The sequence below is a fragment of the Chaetodon trifascialis genome, chromosome 20, assembly GCF_039877785.1.
Source record: "Chaetodon trifascialis isolate fChaTrf1 chromosome 20, fChaTrf1.hap1, whole genome shotgun sequence".
Lineage (NCBI taxonomy): Eukaryota > Metazoa > Chordata > Actinopteri > Chaetodontiformes > Chaetodontidae > Chaetodon > Chaetodon trifascialis.
In genome coordinates this window covers 20,129,839-20,151,999 of record NC_092075.1, presented here as the reverse complement: position 1 = coordinate 20,151,999, position 22,161 = coordinate 20,129,839, and the positions used below count along the sequence as shown (strand labels likewise).

The window sequence follows — 22,161 nt, the reverse complement described above, 5'->3', positions numbered from 1 at the left end:
CACCAGAGTTTGGTCTTCACCAATCCACTGTCAGGCAGATAGTGAGCAAATTGAGAAAATTCTGTAGAATGCACACATCAGTCTCCAAAATAATAGTTGAAGTAGAAAAAATATGTGGTTTGGAATGGCTGAGTCAAAGTCAAGATATTAGTTCAAAAGAAATGTTGTGGAAAGTACCTGAAGAGAGCAGATCCAGCAGTTTTGTAAGGAGGAGTGGGCCGAAATTCCCCCAAGCTGATGTGTGGGAGTGATCAACAGTTACACAAAACACTGGGTGAAGTTATTGAGTCACACCAGGCGATGAAGGCAAAGGTTCACACACTTTTTCCAACAAAGATTGAAAAAACATAATGTTATTTGTGTCATTTGTTTAACTGGGCCCTCTTCGTGTATTTTTAGGACTTGATGAAGATCTGATCACATTTAAGATCATATTTATGCAGAAATACAGAAAATTCTATAATGTACAGAAATAATAGTTAGGAATAGTGTAACAGCACTCAGGGAACAGACAGAAAACCCTCAAAGCAGCCAGACCAGACTGCCTCCACCCTGAAGCACCGTGCTGATCAGCTGTCTCTGGTGTTCACAGATACTCACACTTCATCCTCCAGCACCTGGACTCCTCATGAACCTTTGCCAGGATCCTGTTTGTAGACTTTAGCTTCGCCTTAAACACCATCAACTCTGCTGCAGGACAGCCATTCCCAGCTGATTGTGCATGCCTCCACCTGCAGGTGAATCACTCACTTCCTGCCTGACCGGAAGCAACGCATAAAGCTGGGGGCCCTCACCACTGGTTCCCCCCAAGGCTGCATCCTCTCTACTCTGTTCTTCTCCCTGTACACCAACCGCTGCACTCCAGTCATCAGTCCGTCGTTTGCAGGCAACACCACCCTCACTGGACTGGTGGGGATGAGTCTGCCCACAGGTGGGAGACCGACCATCTGGTGGCGTGATGCAAGCGTGGATTTCAGGAAGAGCCAAGCACCACCCGCTCCCATCACCCCGTGTGTGACTCCCCAGTTGACACTGTGGAGTCGTCATCACACAGGACCTCAGTGGGAGATGAACATCAGCCCCATCACCAAGAAAACCCAGCAGAAAATGTACTTTCTGTGGCAGCCTCAGGCCAGCCTGCCAAAGACAATGATGGTGCACTTATACAGTAACCTGTACCGCTCCATCACCATCTGATATGCTGCTGCCACCAAGGACAAGGGCAGACTGAGAACATGATGGGCTGCAGTCTGCCATCCCTCCAGGATCTGTGCAGACCTTGAGGCAAGCAGGATTATATTTAATAAAATAATTATATAAAAGATTATGGCAGACCCCTCACACCCTGGACACCATCTTTTTGAAACACTCAGACCTTAGGCCCCAAGAAGGCCTTAATAAAGCCCAGGCCTCACACTCTTATCCTGCCTCATACACCCGCCTTTTGGGTTGTTATCTCTGCACCTTGCACATATTCTTTACACTTTCTACTGTTATATATTTTTACATATTCTAATACATTTAGTATATTTAACTGATCAGTTTCAATGTTTCTATTTTATATTTACAATTCTTAACTTGAGTTTTGGGACTTCTTTTTTTTTTTGGTCTCTCTTATACCAATCTGTCTATAAAATACCACAAACCTAAGTCTGATTCTGATTCAGCCTGATGCAAGGAGGGAGGATGTGTGCACACTTGAATGAGTTCACAGACACCATTGCGAAATGTCAAGGGGCAGTGGGTTGTGATGGGGCTGTATCTGAAGCTAATATGAGCAGTCTGAAGTAGATAAATCCAGTGGCGATCAGAAGTTAAGATAAAAAATAATATAAAAAAATTCACTCTTTGTGTTTGCAGTGGAAGACGTAGTGAGAAGAGAACGTAAACTAAAAAGACTGTAGCTTTGGACTTCAGCTTTTAAACACATTTTGACATGGAAAGAGCACTGCAGTTTTTGTCTCCCATCATTTACACTGGAAGTGCACTGAAATGGATCTTTTAATGACCAGTCTGAACAGTGTATAACAAGGAAAGCTACCTACCTGGTATGTGTGGTTTTCACAAATTCGACTGGCCAACACCACGTCTTGCCAAATGGAGTGCACTGTAGCAAAGGTTTAGCCAGGAGCAACTCTTGTCCTGGACTAACCTGTGTTTTTTTGCTCTGCAGTGGCACAGTGTGAAAAAGGTGAATAACTCACACAGTTTAGTGCACTTAAGGTTATTACTGATGCATTATATAGATTACAGAATACTGGTGTATTCTTTTATTTAACAATACTTTTATTTCAGTTCACAGCAGCCCTAGGAGCAGCAACATTTGTACAGGATGGAACCAAGCAAGGAAACCAAATCCTTTACGCCAAGCTCTACAGATTGGTTAGAATGGATGGCATTTGCCTTGAGGTGCTGACAAGCTTTATGATATGTTGGTAGAATCTGATACTGCACACGACAGATAAGCTCAGCGGTGAGACTGCTACTCAGCAGTAGCTAATGATGATGCTTTGGAGATTTAGCACAACCAGCTGTAATTTGTGCTCCTCAAAATAAACATTAGAATGATTATTGGGCATGTATGAGATGCTGGAGTGTGGTGGTGGGAGTATAAAGTTTGACTGACAGTAACAAACTGCCCTGTGCATATTTAAAACACAGGAGGAGTTAAGACTCCACACTGCTGGCTTATTGGCTTAAGGCACTAGTTATATGTTGCTGATGGTCTAAATTTACAACCGTGCGGTAATACAAGTTAAACGAGCTGCTGCTACTTTTTACAACACCTGAATGAAACGGTTTGAGTGGTGATATATGAAACATTTCAGAATAAGAGCATATGTAGTCAACAACATGACACCTGTGTGAGGGATCAGATGTGACTGGACTGAGCACAATAGGTTAATGTGGTCTTAATATAGTTGGCTCTCTGCTGTAATGTGACCCCTGGCATCAGCTCCCTTCACTCACATCTGCTGCTTTTTTCTCTGCTTGCTCCAGCTTCTCCTGGGCATCCTTCAGCGACTCTGAGTATTTGTCCAGCTCATCCTCCACTCCTTTCAGCTTCTTCTGCAGACCCAGCAGCTCCTCCTCCAGCTACAGGCACCAACACACAGGAAGAGACACACAGAAAGAGAACATATTAGATGGTTAGAAAAATGGTCTTTGATGTGTGCGTCATAAGGATTGACTGGAACTCTTTTTGCACTGCTTGCAGCATGGCCTGTGAAGACCAAATTCTCCTTCCAACAATGTGGTTAAGAACAAGATATCTCAGCAAACCCTGTCTCTAACAAAATTCTTTTATATACTACTAACTTGCTTTGCCAAACACATTTTGGAATAACTGAATGGAGGAGGATAAGGGATAAGGAAGTCAGGGTGGATGGCTGGATGTACAAAGCTCAGGACTTTGGTTGCTGTCAAAATATTTGTTCTCATACTTCAAGTTAGTACTGTCTGTTTTGATATTCAGCCATCTTTCACCATCATCTTTTTCAGCCTTACCAGGAGGACTTCTGTAACACTGTCAAACTCATGATGGACACTTTTTAAAACGGGATCAAAACTGATGCAGCAGGACCAGAGATTTTTTGTCCTTGTTATTCAACATGCTCTTCTTGTCAAAACTGTGTACTTTACCCACAATGCAACTCAATCGCCAACAGTTTGGTCAGAAATTGGAGTAGGTTATGTTAGCAGTGGCTAATGTAACTCGGTGCCTTAGTCTCAAGCATAGATGAGGAGCAGACTACAGAGGTCAGATGAATGAGCCCAAAAAGTGCTTGTTGGATTGTTCTGCAGTATCTGAAACCCCACCCCTGACACCTGTTCCATCTCAGAACTGATGGGGTGATTGGCCAGCTGTGTGCAGGTGTAGAAGTAGCCAAGTTTCACTCAACTAGTTCTGTCACTTTTCAACAGAGCAACCAAGTGCAATCTTTAAGGAAAAACTGAAAGTTTGCACCGTTATCCGTTAGTGCACCATGCCCTTCACACACAACACAAACACTTTTGCTGTTAGATGTGGTTGATGGACACTTTGTCAAGCATATCCGGGCCGTTAATCACGTTTTTGTTGCCATGCTCAGCTATTGTTCCAGGCAGCATTATTTGTTTCCCGATTTCAAAGTTCTTCTAATTTCATAATTTGTAGTGTTGCTCAACTAACCAGATTCCCCTGAAATCTACTGTGAGTATTGTGTCCACAGGATGATTCCTAATGTTTCTGGTGACCTGCTGACCTTTCCTCTAGCAACAAATCAGGCGAATGAGCTCTGAAGGACCATCTCATAGAACAATTTGACCCCTCCTGGTGTAGCGCCCTCACAGACTTAATAGTTCACAGTTAGTGGTGAGCATGGCACATACGTATGATCACATTCCATCATCCTCCTCTAAATTCAAGTTTGCAGTGACAGTTATATCATATATGCAGCTAGCTAATGTTTATCGTCCCCTAACCTCATACCCAATCATACACAATCTCAAAATCTAACAGGCACATTTGTATGAAATTTAATGTGCAGATTTACGCTCCTCAGAGGATGAGCCCTTACGATTTTGGATGCTCCAGTAATTATCTTATAGGCAGATTGTCATGAAATTCATGTTCCCAAACCCTCTTATGACCCCATAAAAGAAAATACCACACTAACAAGCTGCAATGCTGAGCATTGTCTTGTTCACAATGAGATGAGCCCCTTCCATTTTGGACTTGAGGCTTTTATTATGCAATGACTCATTTCCAAAGATTGTTTCAGCAAGTTGACATCTGCAACAACAGCTTTAAGGACTATAAAAAGCCAATTGTAAATGACATTGATGTGGTCCCACCACAATGTTCCCAGAACAAATGTCCTTCCTATATCACTTCTGACAGTCTCTCCTAGCATGTAGCCATGTAAGGCCTCTCAGTCACAAATAGCCTCGGGCGGTCCTGATCCTGCAGTCGACATTGAGGCAACTCCCAAACCAACAGCATTGACTTTCTTTCTGCGAGGAGCAACAATTCAAAGAAGGTGGGGGTCTTCAGACCACAGAAATAGACATGCCAGTATTCAATGCTCATGGGCAGAGAGTCATTGTGCTGGTATTGTAATAGCTCCAAGCTGGGATCCTCTGGGAACAAATGCTATGTCGACAGCTGCATTGATGAAAGTTGCTATCTATTCATTGACTGCTGCCTGATCTTGTCGATGACAGTGTGGAGACTCACAGGAGAGACAGCAAGTCATCTTTATGGAGTATCACTATGTTCTTTAGCTGAAACAATAGGCCATGGCTAGTTTCTCAGTTCACAACTGGAAACTGTAGCTAGATTTGAGTAGGGGGCAGCAAATTTTGAATGAACTGGGTGGTGATGTTTATTGGTTGGTCGGTGTATGGCTGAATCAAAATGTCCATCATATGTACTGAACTGTCGCAGACTTTGATCATATGTTCCTTGACATATTGACATCATCACATCAAGTCTGTGAGGGCGTTGTGCCATAACAGGATAAAATGTCCTGTGTGACGAGAGTTCAGACCTCAGTCGTTTCCAAGGACTCAAAGAAGTGGTTCATAACAGTACTAACCATAGGTAGCGCTATTAAGAGGCTAGTCTGGACAATATTATGCTGAAGCTTTATGTAAATGACTTGGCTTGTTGACTGGTATTTGCATGAAAGAGCTAACATAGGTCATTAGGGCACAGCTTCCCGTGAGTGACGGTGCACATGCTGCTCGTGTTTTGCGATTACAGTATGTTCCAACATGCGAGTTGAATTAAGATCTTATAAACAACTTCATCAAACAATTTGTTCATTATTTATTTCCATGGCCAGTGCATTAGTTAACCATTAGATAGAAAAAAAACAACATGTTTCGTCCTGTGTGTTCACATTGTCGCAATTCTGCACCATTCAGTCAACAATAAAATGTGATTGGCAACAATGACAATTGGAAAAATTCAAGTTCAGCGCAACACTGTATTATGCTGTACTGTTTATCCATTTAGCCAGTCATACTTGAGCAAGTTCTCAGTTTTCAGTTTACAAAATTGCAATTCATAATCCAGGGAGTCATGAGGATTACAAACACAGCACTCCAATCTCGTCTTCTTTCTTCTATCTTTATGGTGTATATTCATTTTTGTTCATTCTGTGAGATATGCTGCACAGCAGGTTCCATATGAAGCCTCCGTTTATTTTCAATATACACAGACATAGTATCTGTTTTCATTGTTACACAAGCGATCCACAGATATTTAGTGAGTCAAATCCAAAATGACACAAAATGATAAATCTGAAGCGGTTTTATGTGGCCTGTTTCCCATCAATAAAATCATTTGTGTTGTTTGACCAGAGTGACAACTTTGATTTTCTAGTAAGTTGTGTTGTCAAATCAATCAGTAATTCATCAATCATGAAAAACACGCCAACATGCAAACAGTAGATTAACTACCTCTAACGACTGTTTAGATTACTGTATCTCCATTTCATCTCTTCTCCACCTTCATTTAGTTCACAATTAGATCAAAACCAGATTTCATGTGGAGACTTGAGAGTTACTAAAAATCTGATGATATATTGGCCAATCACATTACATATACGATAACCAAACATTTTTGATAAGGTTCCCTTAAATTTTGTCTAGGGATTGAGGTGCCGACCATAAAGTCATCAGTTCATATCTGGCCAATAAATGTATAACATGCCCACATAAGTTAATTAGAAACTACATTTGTTCTTAAAGAATTGTGACCAAGATATCTACTGAAGGGGACATGTTTCATTGTGAAAATGAGCTTATCAGCGCTCTCTGGTGGACAAGCTATGTAATAAAGACATAGTTCTAATTCCCTCAGAAATATTTGTGACATTTCTGTTTTGCAGCTTTTCAGATACTTAAGGACAGATATATATGGTCATATATCTGTAATAAGCTAATATCAGTCAATATACTCATAATGCTGAGCTAGGCTGCACCCAGGACTACAACCTCAGGTCCAAAGTTAGGACACGTGTGAAATATGAATAAAAACAGAATGCAGTCATCTGCAAACAAACTGTGTTTACTGACATCAGTTTTCTGCGTGTTCTTTAGTTGCTCCTGTCCAACTTGTTTGAAACATGTTGATGCATAAAATTCAGAATAAGCAGATATTTACAAAAATCAATGAAGCTGATGAAGTAAAACATTAAATGTATTGTCTTGTATTGTTTCAGTTGAGTCAAAGAGGTCAAAAGGGATTAACAAATGATCACATTCTGTTTTATTTGTTTTACACAGTCCCAACTTTTTTTGGAATTGGGTTATGGGAGGAGTGGTCACATCACCCCCATTGTACCATCCATTGGCTACCTGTGCATTTTTGAGAACCTTCTGAGATTGTGTTCAGCACCTTTAAAGCAGGCAGCCTTAGATTAACACTGGCCACTGTGGCTGGCAGCAACAACCACGAGCTGATGGTAACTGTTACAGCACAGAGGTACAAAATAGAACAGTCAGCAAACTGACTCAGTGACAGCAGCGCACAGCAATATCTATGGTCACACCAGACCAGGTAACGCTGTAGCTAATGAGCTCAAAATGAGTGGAAGAACGTGATAGTTTATCTTTCAGGAGTTACATGGCCTTGCATTAGGATCCTCGGTGGTTTTGCTCAGTTTTAAAGCCTCTCTGTGCCTCAGAGGGCCCTCCAAGATCCAGACTGACTGAATCCATCATGCCTTCAAACTCACTGCTGCTTTCTGTTTGCTCTCCATTTAAAACTCCTGACAAACTGGACACAATAACTTGTTCATGATTTTTATTCTCTTAGTTTAATGTTCTTATTGACTTCACTTTTTATGCTTTTATTGCCTTAATCATATGTGAAATGATAAAATCTAAAACTAACACCTGGAACTTCTACAAACACGCCTGTGCAAAGACATTAAAAACCAATAATTAATTCATGATTTACTTCAGGTGACTAACTGATCGAGCTGCCTCTGAGGTGTCGTGTAGCTCCGTGTGTCTCTACCTGTTTGCATTTGTCCTCCGCTCCTTTCTTGTCCCCCTCAGCCTGCTCTGCCCGGTCTATCGCGTTCTCCTTATCCAGCTTCAGCATCTGCATCTTCTTCTTGATGGCCTCCATGTTTCCTCAGGTTGTGAGTTCGCAGCAGAAGGAAAAGTGCGCTTGGTTATCCGGACAGAGACAGAGGCAGAGGCAGAGGCACCGGTCTGTGGCGGGGACAGAGGCGGACAGGAGCACGCGGAAGGCTCGTCTGAGCGGCTCGGGGCAGAGCTCGAGGATGGAATACCAGCCGCACGAGCCCCAGACTTTTTTTTCAGCGTGGATCTGAACGGGACGTTGTCCATATTTAGGCAGCGAGAGTTGACCGCTGTGCGCGTGACGTGTGTCTTGAGCGCGTGTGAATAAATCAGGTCTGTTTTCATCGATTCCATCGCATTCGCAGGCGTCAGCTCTCCACCTGGAACATCAGCAAAGGTAACCAAAAGATGACTTCAGCTCACACCTGAGATCTGTCGGAGAAAAGGTCACCCAAAGGGAAGACAAGAGAAGTTCATCTTCACTTTCCTCAGTTTCATTTTCCTTTTCTTTTTCTTTTTCTTTCATAAATGGAATAAGAAGTACAATATTTCTCCCTTGAAATGTGGATGTAGAGTGAAATGGAAAGACTCAAGTACACAGTGGCTCAAACCTGTGCTTCAGTACAGAGTTTTAAAGTAAATGCAGGCTGTTGCATGTGAAATGTAACCTTCATTAAATGCGAAAAAAATAAAATGTAATAATCAAATAAACTGTACAGAATGAAATGTGAATTTGAAGCTATAAAAAAAAAAATTGTAAACTGAAAACACAAAACTGAAGAGTTGAAACAGTATGACGATATGACCGAGAAATAAAAGGCTGCATTTAGATCAGTGCAAATAAGAAAACAGTTCGCGTAAGCAGCTTGTAGGTATTACCTGAGCTGTTTTGAGGGGTGGCTCTGCTGTCAGTCGAGCCAGCTGGGTGGGCATCGAACAGGAATCAGCCAGCGGTGCACAGTCAGAAAAGATCCCCTCTATCTACTTCAAGTAGCAACCATGTTTGATGATTCAGAATATGGGAATCTATTCTACTGAAGCACAGCTGAGTCCTGGTTTATTGTCTGATCCTGAGGCTCAGTCTGGAAGAGGGCCTTTATCATTTCAGGTGTTGTTCAGCTTACATGGTGCCGATTGATCAAATTACTACATAGCAACCTGTGGTGTGGTAGTATTCTAGCAAAACTAAACCACAATAATGCTTTAGGTGCTTCAGATATTGTAGGAATGAAAGCTGAAAAACATTGACAGAAAGCATGACATGTATATAGAATATAGTTCATATATAGTTGGTTGTTTGGGTGGATGGATGAACTTCTGTGCAGTGCATTTACAGAAAACAGTGGTTTCCTGCGCAGTAGTTGTACATGAGTGTAACCCTGTAAAAGTACTGTACTGTTGAGGAAGGTGTCACTTGTTGAGGAAGCTCTTTCTACTGCTAACATGGAGAGAAGAATGAAAGTCAAACTACAAAATAGATGTCAACAGTTTCACTGAAAACTGACTTTATTGAATATAAATCTCTGTTACAGTGCCCATGAGGTGGTACTGCTGTACACCAGCATTACAATTATACCACGCTTAAGTCAAAATGTGAACAAAAGAAAAAGAGGCTTTGTATGATTACAGTCATTTTAATAGCTGGCATACTGTTCTACTTGCGCCATGTTTGTTCTAACAATAAATGGAAAAGAAAATAAAGACAGGTGTGGCGTAAGGGAGGATTTAAATGACGTTCTGATAAATTACTGGAATGAATTATGAATTAAGTGCACTTACAGAGTTATCGGCTGGTATCAGGTCACCATACCTGACAAATACATTATCAAGGCACTTTATAAGCACTGATTGAGTTACTGGGAACAAAGAGTGAGCTAACATTAGGCCCCTGCTAATGAGGAATAAACTAAACTCTGTAAGTAATATCTAACAGGAAAGCATTAGGTAGCCAAAGGATCACATGTCCCTCGGACTAGAATCCTAGGAAAGGACTGTCTCAGGTATTCCCTAGAGAGTGTTAAGCACTGCATCAAGCACTAATATTGGCACAGATAAAATGTTACTAGAAGAACTCACTAGACACTGAGCACCCAAATACAGTCAATATGATGTCAAATGTCTTGAAGTTAAATATATGGCTTCATAATCTTTACACAAACAAGTCTTTTAATCCAGGCCTAAATACTGCAGCTGCTTAAATCACAATACTGACACAGAAACTTGAGCTAAGATAGCGACTTATTGGAAGACAACTTTCTAATACATTTAATAGCTCAATCTTTAAAAAAATAATTCTTTTCCACTCTGATTTGTTCCAACGCAAAGTTAATTTTCCAAATCTAAACTTAAGAACTGCAACACTTCTTTTGTTGTCCTTATTTCAGATTTTAACAGTATGACAAGTAACATACTTAATATTTTCACCGTCATGCGACCACAGACTATCTCTTACACGTCGACTCTTTGTCTCTTAACGATTTCACACCAAAAAAAAAACTCATCTGCATATAAAATTTGCATAGATTCTGCATCATTTGCATAGAAGAATAAACCGTGCTTGCCTTCACATCTCTAAGATCTAACACTTAAGTCCTAACAGTGAAGGTGAGCAGAACTTATTGGCAGGACTTTGTCATGTTACGAAGCCGCACAGCATGTACCGACGAAGACATGCCATCCAGATAAAAAAGGATGAAGAAAGAGCCAGGTATATTGAAAAGTACATGATTATATATAATCAAAAGCACAGACTTCTTAAAGTTAAAGTTTACATATTTCTGTATTATCAAAATTCAGAATCCTTGGCATTATTACACTTTGACTTGTAAAATTAAATACAGAAATAGACTGATAAAAAGGATCCTGATACATCACTGTGGAATTGGAGTCAGTCGGCCTAATGTTACATTTCTACTGAAGCACGAAGCCTCCTCTCTCGACACGTAGCTGGGGGATGGTCCTGAGCATTCCGTGGATCACTGTTGTATTACTGATGTGTCGGGGCACACACACATACACACACACACAAACACTCTCACTGTTCCTGGCCGTCCTCCCGCAGCTCTGAGGGGAGGAACTTGTACTGCTGCTGTCTGATCATGGCCAGCTTCTTCCTGGCCTCGTCGAGCTCCCTTTCTTTCCGTAGCATCTCCTCCTGTGCAGCGATGATCTGCAGCACAACACAGTTAGTCAGGACAGTGAGGACACGCCTGCTTCAATCACACACACCAGTGGCAAAATCTAACTTTTGAGCATTGGCTAAAGCCTTCATAACTACGCAGGTCTGTCACGTTTTGCAGCCCCCAGCTGCTTGCTGCATGGGGCTCTAGTGAGAGGGACACTTGTTATGTGACGAGTGGGGCGAGTCATGTCTTTTTAACACCTTTTCAAAAACAAAAACACAAGAGCAGAAGTAAAAGAGTGTGTGTGTGTGTGTGTGTGTGTGTGTGTGTAAGCTGCTAACATTAACCCAGTGGTTAACTACCCTCCTGCCTTCAGTATTAACCCATTTAGGACTGCGGGAATCAGTCCTGGATGTCACTGTGTCAGACTTTAGGCTAGCATTAGCTCATCTGTCCTGCTCCTTATTGGATTTGGGGAAATACACTCCAGCAACTTCAGCCTGACTTTTTAGCTGAGATAGCATTATGTTAGCCAAAAACATGTTAGTCTTCATCACAAAGGCCTTTGAAAAAAGTAAAGTTACAACTTGAAGATAAAACGGTAATCAATCAATCACATATCTAACCTGTGTGTTGCTGTGTTTCGGATCATAAGCGGGGTTATCAGAATCAGCTTTACTGGCCAAGTATGTCACCATGTACAACAAATCTAACTTTTTGTTTCATTGCTCTCAATGTACTTACACAAGAATGATGTAAGAGCTAAGAACAAGGACAACAAAGCAAATAAAGGTCAAGAACATACAGGATAGACAGACAGGCAGACATAAACATAGGATAACAGTGTGCAATGTTGTTGAGGTGTTGATGAGGTAGAGCAGATGTACCAAAGTTACTGAAGGAGCGAGCAGAGTGAGGTTTGGGACAACAGAACTGATGGTCTCAAATGCACTAAGATGGAGAGAAGCTGCACTAATTAACTTAACTAAATAATTAACTTAATTGAAAAGCATTCCAGGTGACAACCTCATGAAGGTGGTCGAGTGAATGTCAACAGTGTGCGACGCTGTCACCAAAACACTGCATGATTGTCTTCAAACTGTGACATCTATCAACCAGCCTTCAGTAAGAAGCAGTGGAAGCAGATTCTGCCTCCCCTCGTTGCCCCCAGAGGTTCGTCGTGCGCTCTGCTGCGAGGAGTTGCAGTCCTTGCAGATGTAGTGTTGTGTCCGGGATGGGCTCACCAAGCCAGGTTTCAGTAAAGCACAGAGTCTTTGTCTGCTCTGTTGAGAAGTTCGGACATCCAAATAACCAGACTGTCTGATATTTAAAGGTTTCTCCTGAGTGAATGTGATCAGAGAGGGAGAGCTGAAGACTGAACCATCCATGGCGCCATCTTACAACATCCATCCATCCATTTTCTATGCCGCTTATCCCTTTCGGGGTCGCGGGGGGGCCGGAGCCTATCTCGGCTGTCAACGGGCGAGAGGAAGGGTACCCCCTGGACCGGTCGCCAGCCGATCGCAGGGCACATACACACACCATTCACACTCACACTCACACCTACAGGTAATTTGGAGTCACCAGTCAACCTAATGAGCATGTTTTTGGTCTGTGGGAGGAAGCCGGAGTGCCCAGAGAGAACCCACGCATGCACGGGAAGAACATGCAAACTTCACGCAGAAAGGCCTGACCCGGGAATCGAACTTGCGACCTTCTTGCTGTGAGGCACGCGCACTACCTGCTGCACCACCGTGCAGCCCCATCTTACAACAATATCTGTTATTTTAAAATAAATTAGCAGAGCTGTTATCAAGCGGAGTGATCTGCTTAGAAGCCTCCTGAGCTTCTCCTCATAACTAATAGATGAAATAACCTCCTGGCCTTTAGAGTGTCTTCATGACCCCACAGAGGTTAAATACCTGGGGCCCCCGTCAGTCAGTTAAAACTCAGGATTTGGAGATGAAAGCAGTGGCTCCTGATGACAAATGGCCCTGGCCCCTCACCTGCCTTGGGTTGGGCACATCAGTGGGCTCGGACCAATAGAGTCAGCTCATCCAGGCTGAGGAGGTCACAACAAAGTTGGTCAGGCTAGATACATCCCTAATCCTACCAGTCACATGTTGTTGCTCCTTGATCTCCTCCAAGTCCTCATACTAGTCAGAGAGAAGTTTCACAGACGCATGCATCACAGGTTTGATAACAGGCTACAGTGATCGGTGCATGCCAGTCCACAGGTCTGCTCATGGGAGCTAACTTCCTGTTGCAGATGGTGTTCTTCAGCTCCTGTCTGAGGAGCAGCTGGGCGGAGGTCACACGCAACTGAGTTCATTTTACAACACGTACTTTTTCAGCGAGGTCAGCGCAAAGTAGCCGCAAGTTTGGAGTATTGCTAGCCACACTAACGCTGCCTGCATCCTTCACCGGTGGAGTCGGGTCAGCAGAGAGCGAGGTTTTGTTGTGGCCTACACGTGGAATCCAGCTTTGAAGACTTAAGCAAATTGAAAGTTCAAAATAAGTTTTTTGTAAAGTCTGCTAAACTATTAAACAAAATAAAGCACAACCATCTCACCATCAATAAATGCTGGAGAACTGCTGATAAACTAAACAGTGTCACATCCCGAATCAGCAAGAAAAGACATCTTACATGCTCTGTGCTCGACAGCGCCCATCTGCGCTTGTGTCTGTGTGTCTGCTGTGATCTGTGTCTCACCTGAGCGATGCCTCCCACCATCTTACTCTTGACCACCACGGCCTGGTCGTCCTGAGCATCGAACGCTGCTTTCTGTGCTGCTTTCACCAGGTTATCAGAGGCTCTCTTCACGGCATTTCCAGCAGCCTGCAGAAACACACAATGAGTCAGGATTTAATACATGAACTGTGAAAGTTTATTCTTCATATTGGACACAGTAAAGTGACAAAAACACTTGATTTAAGTTTTTTTTTTTCTTTTTTTAAGTGGAAAACAAAGGGAAGTTAAGGTGAATTCTAAAAGCAATGCTGTATCTCTAACCATGGACCATGATTTAGTCTTTGAGGTACCGTGCAAACACACTTCTGTAGGAGTGAAGCAGCAGACACTTCGACTGTGTGTATTGTGAACAGCAACTCCTGGAAAGGGAATAACTTCCACCAGTGCTCAGAGAGAAACCCATAACAGGTTTTTTTCCTGCTCAGCGCCTGAGCATAGCTGTAAAAGGCAACGAGGAGCAGCCTGCTGAACTACACTGAAAGCCAAACATTTGTCTCATTGGGCAGCTCGGATCTAACAAAGAGGAGTTTTCTCCTTTTGCGGCTCTGTGGGCTGAAATGAGACACTGAGCTGGCAGAGGCCGTACAGTCACACAGACATGCATGAATCCTCCTCTACTGGTTTATCTTTGGCTGGAATGTTACTGTTAGTCTGGCCCTGACATACAACATAACACTGCGAGGCTCGCCTCATCAGCCGTACACAGAGGCCACGTACTAAACTGGGACTGTCCATAAGCTTAAATCAACACAGCCCCATCACTGCCAGCCAGGTGGATATAGTCATGTTAGAGTTATTCATACAGGCTCTTTACGCACCAAGTTACTGCTTCTGAGCAGGCTCAGATCTAATGTTGTCAGATGTCAGTCATGATAGAATCATTTGATTTTTGCCACGGTTATCCAACAACACTGAATGATGCTTTAATACCATTTGGCTGGCACTGCTAAGCCCAGCCTCTTTCAACATAAGGGCTGGCCCAACATTGCCGTCATGTGACCTCTTACATGGCTCTGTTCAGGTTTCTGGCTGAGGTACCCGTCTGTCACATGACTTAAATCTGCCTTGGAGATTTCTTCTTTGACCTCAGTGGTCAATGGTTTAGTTCCTGGTGTTTACAAAATTGAAAAATGACCTTTGAAACTTCAACATCAACATCTCTTCTGGATAATCCCTCGACCTCACTGTCAACAGTTCCAGACTTTCTACCAAAAGAGAAATCCCTGTAAACTGCCTCCAGGACGTTCTGTGGATTATCCAGAGTAACAGGGACATTGTTCCTGGAAAGAGGTGTTGCAGTTCTATTCACTTTAAGTGTATGAGGGTAAAGGAAGAAATCTCAGACAGATGTCTCAAAGCCTGGACAAAAGACACCATAAGGAGAGAGAAACTTCATTTTTCATAATTTGTGTGAATTTGCCCATTCATGTAATGTGATGGGTAGGCAAAATGCCACATATTGCAGTCCAGGACACCAGCACAGCTAACTTCAGTCTGCATGATGACGACATGGTTGACTCATGGTTCAATAATCTGCTCTGCAGCGAGCAGTGAACTGAGATTTTGGACACTTGAATCATCCTCCTGTTTGCTTCTTGATCTACAGCTGTACTGACGCATGACTGAAAGCCAGGCATTTCATTCTGGGATTGTTTGTTAGATGACTGTGCGCATGCCATGAACACTACTTTTTCTGTTGCACTGTGGGGATTTTTGATAGTATACATTTGAATACAACAGAGGATAGTAAATACAGGGACAAGGTAGCAGAGGGGGAATGATTTTGGACAAAGCCAAAGACAACACATGCAATGCTGCACTCACACCAGACTAGTGGGGAAACCATTCACGTCACCTGGTAGTGATTCCTGGTTGGAGATGTTGTGAATTTCTGACAGCTACAGAATCCCCCACAAGCATCTACAACCCAAAGGCAAACTGACCTTGACACACCAGCACTGCTGGCAGTCAGCCTGCATCCAGTTAAAACACTGACTGTAACAGTAATGCCACCATGGTGAATTATTCCTTCAGTTGTGTGACAACCAGCCATCATTTAAGATCCCATTTTGAAATTCATGGGAATAACACAAACAATCCCTGGCTGACTGCCTTAGTAAACTGCATTATTATAAGTGGAACCACTGAACTGGTGACTCTGTATAAGCCAGTTCTGTCCGTTAACCACATGCAGTCAGTCTGAAGAGCTACCTTTCCTCACATATTCACACATTCAACTGAGAGACTGTACATTACTCAGCACTCTGAATAATTATAACCTTAAAAAGCACCACGGCAAAGTGTCATGAGGGCAAATGCTGCTGGTGTAATCATAGATCAGGGCTAATGTTTCCAGTTATTGGTGCCATGGGCGGACTGGTGGATTGTTTCCAGAGCTCCTGTGGACGTAAATGTATGGGAATTACTGTGGTAGCAGCTGCAGGCCCAGAAGAGGAGGAGATAAGCCACTGCTGATTGGATCAGAGAATATGAGATGGCCTGGGCAGGCTGATGTGCTCACAGCTAGCATACACACAGCCTTAAAAATAGTATTTTTGGGTGGATGGAGTGACAGGAGATTCTTGTAGTTTCTGTTATGTCTCAGGACTGGCTGCATCAGTTACACATAAAGGTCACAACCTTGCTGTGCTACATTATTTCCATCAGTGAGTCAGAGCTTTCAGTGCAATCGAAGAAGAAAAACATCTTTTTATGGGGGCGCTCCACCGATTTTACACATAATGGTAATCAGAGTTAACTCAGCTTGGGCATAAAGGCTAAGTTTATATCTGAAGACCTGAGTTATAAACTCAAAGTGTGGAGTTTGAAATATGTGGCCAATTACCAGCCAGGGAGGGTCTCACAAAAGGATTCTAATGATTATGGGAAATGCAGGATCTAGTGTTTTTGGATCTTGAGTCATACTATGGACTAAAAGTCTGCTCATCTCAGCCTTTACTGGTATATTTTGAATGAGTCCCTTAACCTTATGGACATGCCACAGTAAATCTCTGGAGCTTTACCCCTTCAAAAATAGTGAAATGCAGCAGTATGTGAAGGAAACTCTTACCTGTGCTAAATATAGAGCACACTAATCCTGATGTAGCAGCTGTACGGATCATGCAGCTCACCTGTAACCCTAAACACTCAAACTCCAGCCTATTAATAGACCGCAACATGCTGCCTTCCAACATCCTCAGCTGTTGCAGAATAACTACTGTCATTGTTCCCTCAGCAGGTACTGCAGGTCTGAATCCTCGCTGCAGAAGAGGACCACACATCTCACTATGCACACGCCGATATCAGATGTCAGTCTGATGACTACGAGGATTAGAGGGTTGGAAGCTAACTTTGGAACTAACCCTGGCTTTTCAGTCTTGAGAAAATGGCTCAAGTTCAAACAAACTCTGTTGCCGTGGTAACTTCTGCAGATTCCTGGCTTCTATTTTCCTCTTCTTCGCAAGGTTCACAGTTCATTAACATAGCTTTTTATGCAAGCTGTAGTCCCTTCATGCTACATACAAAACCAAACAACAACAACAAAAATCTGAATGTATGGTGGAGTGCAGGGATGAGCTGAGCAGCCTCACAGCCTGTCAGCAGCAGGGTGAACAGGCTGCGGCTGGGCTGGGTCTGGCCTTACTATGGTTAAGTCAAATTTTGGGGGAGAAGGGAAGACTCTGCTCATGATACACTGGACTGAAATCATTTCAGTGGTAAATCTACTTTTGCTCTATGTTTTTATTACTGTCAATAAATCATGCACAGTCCATCTCTGAATACTTTGTGACTTCTGTTCTTTGTCTGAGGCTCACAGGGTTGGACACAGGTCAGAGGCTGCACATCATTTAACCACCTCACAGATAGGAAGTGTGCGTGGGCGATCATGAGAAAGAGAAGAAGAAAGCGTGCATATGAATGTGCAGTGAGGTGATTCCAGTGATTTAATTTAATGTCATTCAAAGTCATGTTGTGGGATCTGAGCTAACCTGCAGACTGAAGTCTCTGTTCAGGGCTCCTACACATTTTCCATCTGAAAATTCCATACTATTCCAGACCTTTCAGGAGATTTTTCAGATCCTGGAAATACCTGAGTATAAATAGCTACATAGATGTTTACGATGTAAATATATTTTTTTAGTCTCTCTTTTTTAAATAATACGCAAGTTGAAAAAAGTTATATTTCCACGGTGTCTGTGCAGCCTTGTTTATTCATGTGTCCATGGAAACAACGATGAACACAGCCATGAAGGTTTGGTTTCCTCACACAGCAGACAGTCCATTTACCTTTCTGATAACTACATCACTGCATGACTTGGTGATCTGAGATGCCATGTATACATGCATTTGTACATATTGCCTCATTTCTCTCAAACTAACTGGGTCGTGGCTGTGTGGATTTGGTGGTTGTGAGGCACTTGGAGCAGAGCTGTTTTCCAGGCGGTGACGTACAGAGAGAGGCAGCTCTGTGTAGGAGTGAGCATTCAGTCACTTCTTGCTTTGCTTCTGATGACATGAAGCTCGCTCTGACCCTCACTCTCTCACACCGTGGTCAACATGTCGGCTGCCCTGGCTGCCTACTCCAAACTCCATGAAACAATCAGTTTATTTTTAGCAATTATGTAATTTCGATTTTAGAAAAAAGAATAGGAGCAATACTTTTCTGAACTGTGGAGGAATCCTGTCTGCTAACAATGAGAAGCAGGGTGACAGCTGTCTCATATGAGTGGGTTCAATGGGGTTCAAACGTTGTTGAGTGGACCTGCGTCATACATGTGTCTGCTGTCTGAAAGGGCATTAGAGTAAGATGTCAGCAGCAGGCTGCAGTCAGTGTGTTTGAGATGACAGCTGTTTGAAGACACTGACTCTGTCAGTCAGACACTGTTTTTGTAGTCATGTTTCCATACTGTTGATGGAGTTCAGTGGAAACACCAGTCCCTGTCTCTGCTAGGGGAACCACTGCAGGCTTTGTTCAAACTGCACTAATTGTAATTATTCTTTTCCACTTCACTAACTTGTTTGATTCAGTTCAAACAAGTGCTGGTGCATTTAGCTATTTGATTTCTTCACTCAAGCTGGTGTGAAGGATGCCATTCAAACTCTGGCATGGACCAAAGGATCATACCAGTCCAGTCATCTGTGGCATGGTGTGTTTGTGATGTGAAAGCAAAGCAGACCAACCACAGGACTGTGTGATAGTAGATATCTGATTTTATGATGAATCCTAATGCTAAATTATGAAATCCAGCAGCTGAACTGTTAATAAAGACATCTTTTAAGCAATTTGCACAAGTGATGTCTGTATGTAAGCATTCATGGTGACAGGCAGGGATTTCCCTGGATTCCCACAAGGTAAAAAAGAGTGACACCAGGTGTGTTTGTGTCCTGCTATTTTGGTAGTTCCTCAACAAAGGAACCAAACTACAGGTGTGAAAGTGGCCCCAGACACTTAACGCCTCTCTCTGTCTTCGTCCATTTTTTTCCTCCCTCTTTGTGCTTACATCAGTTTAAAGAGGCGACTGAGCTCTCCGTTTTCCCTCTGACAGTCGCAGCTCTGTCCTTTATTTAGCAGAGAACTAAATAAGGTGTTGTGAAGTGTCAGAGTAACAGCGTGCTACATTTCACACACAGAAGTGGGCATGTGTATCTGCTTGATAGATACTAAGATGCAGTGCTGACCTGGAGCCTCTTCATGGTCTGGGAGTCCTGGTCAGCCTTGACCTTGCAGGCTACCAGCAGCTGAGCGGTGGAGGCCGCCACCTGCTTGGCTGACGAGATGAGCTTCTCCTCGCTGGCGTGGCCCTGCACCGCCGAGTTGGCTGCCTCGCACAGGTTGTTGGTTGCTGCAGCAACCATTCGGGCCTGAAAAGTCAAAGGTGTTGACAGATGTTTAACTATTAGCTTCAAAAATCTTAGCTAAATCTTGAGGGAAGAGACTTACAGCTGATATAAGACCCTGAGACCACTGTCCATCATCCACTGCATTGGCTGGGATGGCTCCCACCTGAAAATACAGGAAAACTGCCTCAGAATCATAATGGTTTTATCAGAATTTTAAGCATGTGCAGCTAAAGCATTTGTGGTTAGCAAAAACAAAATGCACAGAGGGGAATGTAGGAAACAAGCGGCTGCTTTGGGGACAAGTTTGACATGGATGGGTAAATTCAACCTGGGCGAAAAGAAGCCATAAACTCTCATGGAGATGAAAACACACTCTCTTACTTCTCCAAGGTTTCTTCAAGGCCCTGAAAAACTTTTTCTTTTCTCTCTCTGCTTGTTGTGTGATGGGGTCATACATGAGCATTATCATGTCCAGCTGTTGGACTGTGCATGGATGTTAAACCTTCACTTTTTCTTGGCAACACTGCTGTTTCAAGACTGTTTAGGATGTTACAGCTAAATAAATGCCTTTATGACTGAAAGAGAAATCTTTCATTTCTTCACGTTGTCTCTTTTAAAGTATATATTTGTTGAGGAAGAAATGCGTGCTCCAAAGGTGTACTGGTAGGTGTTTTTGTATAAGCATGTTTTGGGGTTTTATTGGGGGCAAATCATGAAGCACAGCACAGGAGAAACTCACACTTGACCAATTCTCTGCAGAGGGTTTAAATGCTGCCTGCAGCATTCATAATTTGCTCTATATTGAGAGCACTCATCCTTTGGTTGGACTCAGACGTACCTTCCCTTGAGCCACCAGCTCCCTCTGTGCTGCTGAAGCAGCTTTGACCAGAGCGCTGGTGGCAGCTGCGATGGACTTGGCTGCCTCCAGAATCTGCTCCTCAAAGTTCAAGCTCTCATCTGCTTCCTGTTAACAAGAGAGGGAAACCAACAGTCAATAAACACACTGTGTTACAGAGCTGTGATGATTGTGGAAGATTTATTCAGGGCAACAAGGGCCCATCTTTAAAAAAGTGAACAGGTCTGATCTATGACATATAACAAGCTGGTGTCCAGAAATACTCTGAAATGAGGAATACTGAAACGCTAACAGGGTACAGTGTGTGGGACGGCCGTTATTCATGGTGCGAGGAGCCGACAGCCCAGAAGACATGCGGCACACACACTGTATGTGACCCCGTGGTGAGGTTAACAGGCTCAGTGTGAATGCTGATGCTCTGTAAAAAGCCCTCTAACCTTGGGTTTGGTCCTGGGCCTCAGCTGCTCCAGTTTCTTGGCAGCTGCTTCAATAGCCGCCGCCGCTCCCAACAGCTCATTCTCTGCGATGACGGTGGGATCCGTAGGGTCCACCCACTCTGTGCCTACAACACACAGAATTAAGTTATTTTTGATTCCTGCTACTCACACAGAAAGGTTTTACCAGACTTTCATTCTATTTTTTTCTTTTGTGTGTAAGGCAATGAGAAATGTATGAATTCTGCTATATTATTACTGTGTTATTAATTGTATTTGTTGAAATTGTTAGTGTGTACTACCAACAACCCCCTGCCTCAATATTTGACATCAGATTCCTCCAAAGAATCTGAGAGGAAGCTGATTTATTCCCCTGAATATTCAGACAAACATGCACCAGATGTGTATCATTCACAGAAGACCTCCAGCATCTCATTCATGTCACCAGCAGCAGTGAACACAGCAGCTGAGACGTGCTGCTAAAGCTCTGAGTTCGTCCTGTTGGTCCTGCGGGCTGCTGTTTCAGCCCTGAATGTTTGGAACTTAGACCCACACAGTCCTGGTCCTTAGAACTGGTACGTTAATGGAACAGAGTGAAACTTAATGTGGAGGATATGTGGAGGAAGGTGGAGAACATAAGAGATAAAATAATCCAACATAAATGAACAGCGTTATTCCAGCAAAGGGGATAGTACGCAGTAAGACAGTAAGACGCATTAGTAAAATTAGCAATAGTTGAGTTCACTTATTGTATAAAGGGAATATTGATACTGCAGTTTATTTGCACTGATGGTGCACGAGTGAATTCGTCATCTTGGGTGTGTGTGGTCTACTGGAAGCAGGAAGGAAGTATCTCTCCTGCACACACCGTGGGCGAAGCAGCCTGTCACTGAAGGAGCTGCCCAGCGCTGTTGGTGTCCTGCATGGGGTGGGGCATGTTCTCCAGCTTAGCCATCATTTTCCTTTCTGCCACCACCTCCAATGGGTCAAGGGGGGCATCCCAGGACAGAGCTGACCTTCCTAACCAGTCTCTTCATCCCCGTCATCCCCATCAGTGATTAGGCCGACAATGGA

The 22,161-nt window shown here is 43.2% G+C and overlaps 3 protein-coding genes across 7 annotated transcripts in view; 1 reads left to right on the top strand and 2 right to left on the bottom strand.

The window, feature by feature from the left end:
* The window catches only part of tpm2 (tropomyosin 2 (beta)), a 28,392-nt gene extending 20,025 nt beyond the window's left edge, over positions 1-8,367 (bottom strand). For 3 of the 4 annotated variants that reach the window (XM_070988738.1, XM_070988740.1, XM_070988739.1), the window contains exons 1-2: positions 8,012-8,331; positions 2,971-3,096 (exon numbers count right to left, since the gene is read on the bottom strand). In XM_070988738.1, coding sequence (XP_070844839.1) covers positions 2,971-3,096; positions 8,012-8,125 — 240 coding nt within the window. In that variant the 5' untranslated portion in view covers positions 8,126-8,331. Of the gene's footprint in view, positions 1-2,970; positions 3,097-8,011 lie in introns of all 4 variants that reach the window. The other variant, XM_070988737.1, reaches the window with a different exon arrangement.
* The window catches only part of pomk (protein O-mannose kinase), a 175,528-nt gene extending 157,998 nt beyond the window's left edge, over positions 1-17,530 (top strand). The window contains exon 4 of the transcript XR_011603415.1: positions 17,521-17,530. The gene's annotated coding sequence lies outside the window, so the exon portion shown is untranslated. The remainder of the gene's footprint in view (positions 1-17,520) is intronic.
* tln1 (talin 1) overlaps positions 9,534-22,161 on the bottom strand; it is a 70,601-nt gene continuing 57,973 nt past the window's right edge. The window contains exons 53-58 of one of the 2 annotated variants that reach the window (XM_070989056.1): positions 21,091-21,215; positions 20,636-20,761; positions 19,898-19,960; positions 19,636-19,818; positions 13,918-14,043; positions 9,534-11,251 (exon numbers count right to left, since the gene is read on the bottom strand). In XM_070989056.1, the coding sequence (XP_070845157.1) occupies positions 11,117-11,251; positions 13,918-14,043; positions 19,636-19,818; positions 19,898-19,960; positions 20,636-20,761; positions 21,091-21,215 (758 nt within the window). In that variant the 3' untranslated portion in view covers positions 9,534-11,116. The remainder of the gene's footprint in view (positions 11,252-13,917; positions 14,044-19,635; positions 19,819-19,897; positions 19,961-20,635; positions 20,762-21,090; positions 21,216-22,161) is intronic. The other variant, XM_070989058.1, reaches the window with a different exon arrangement.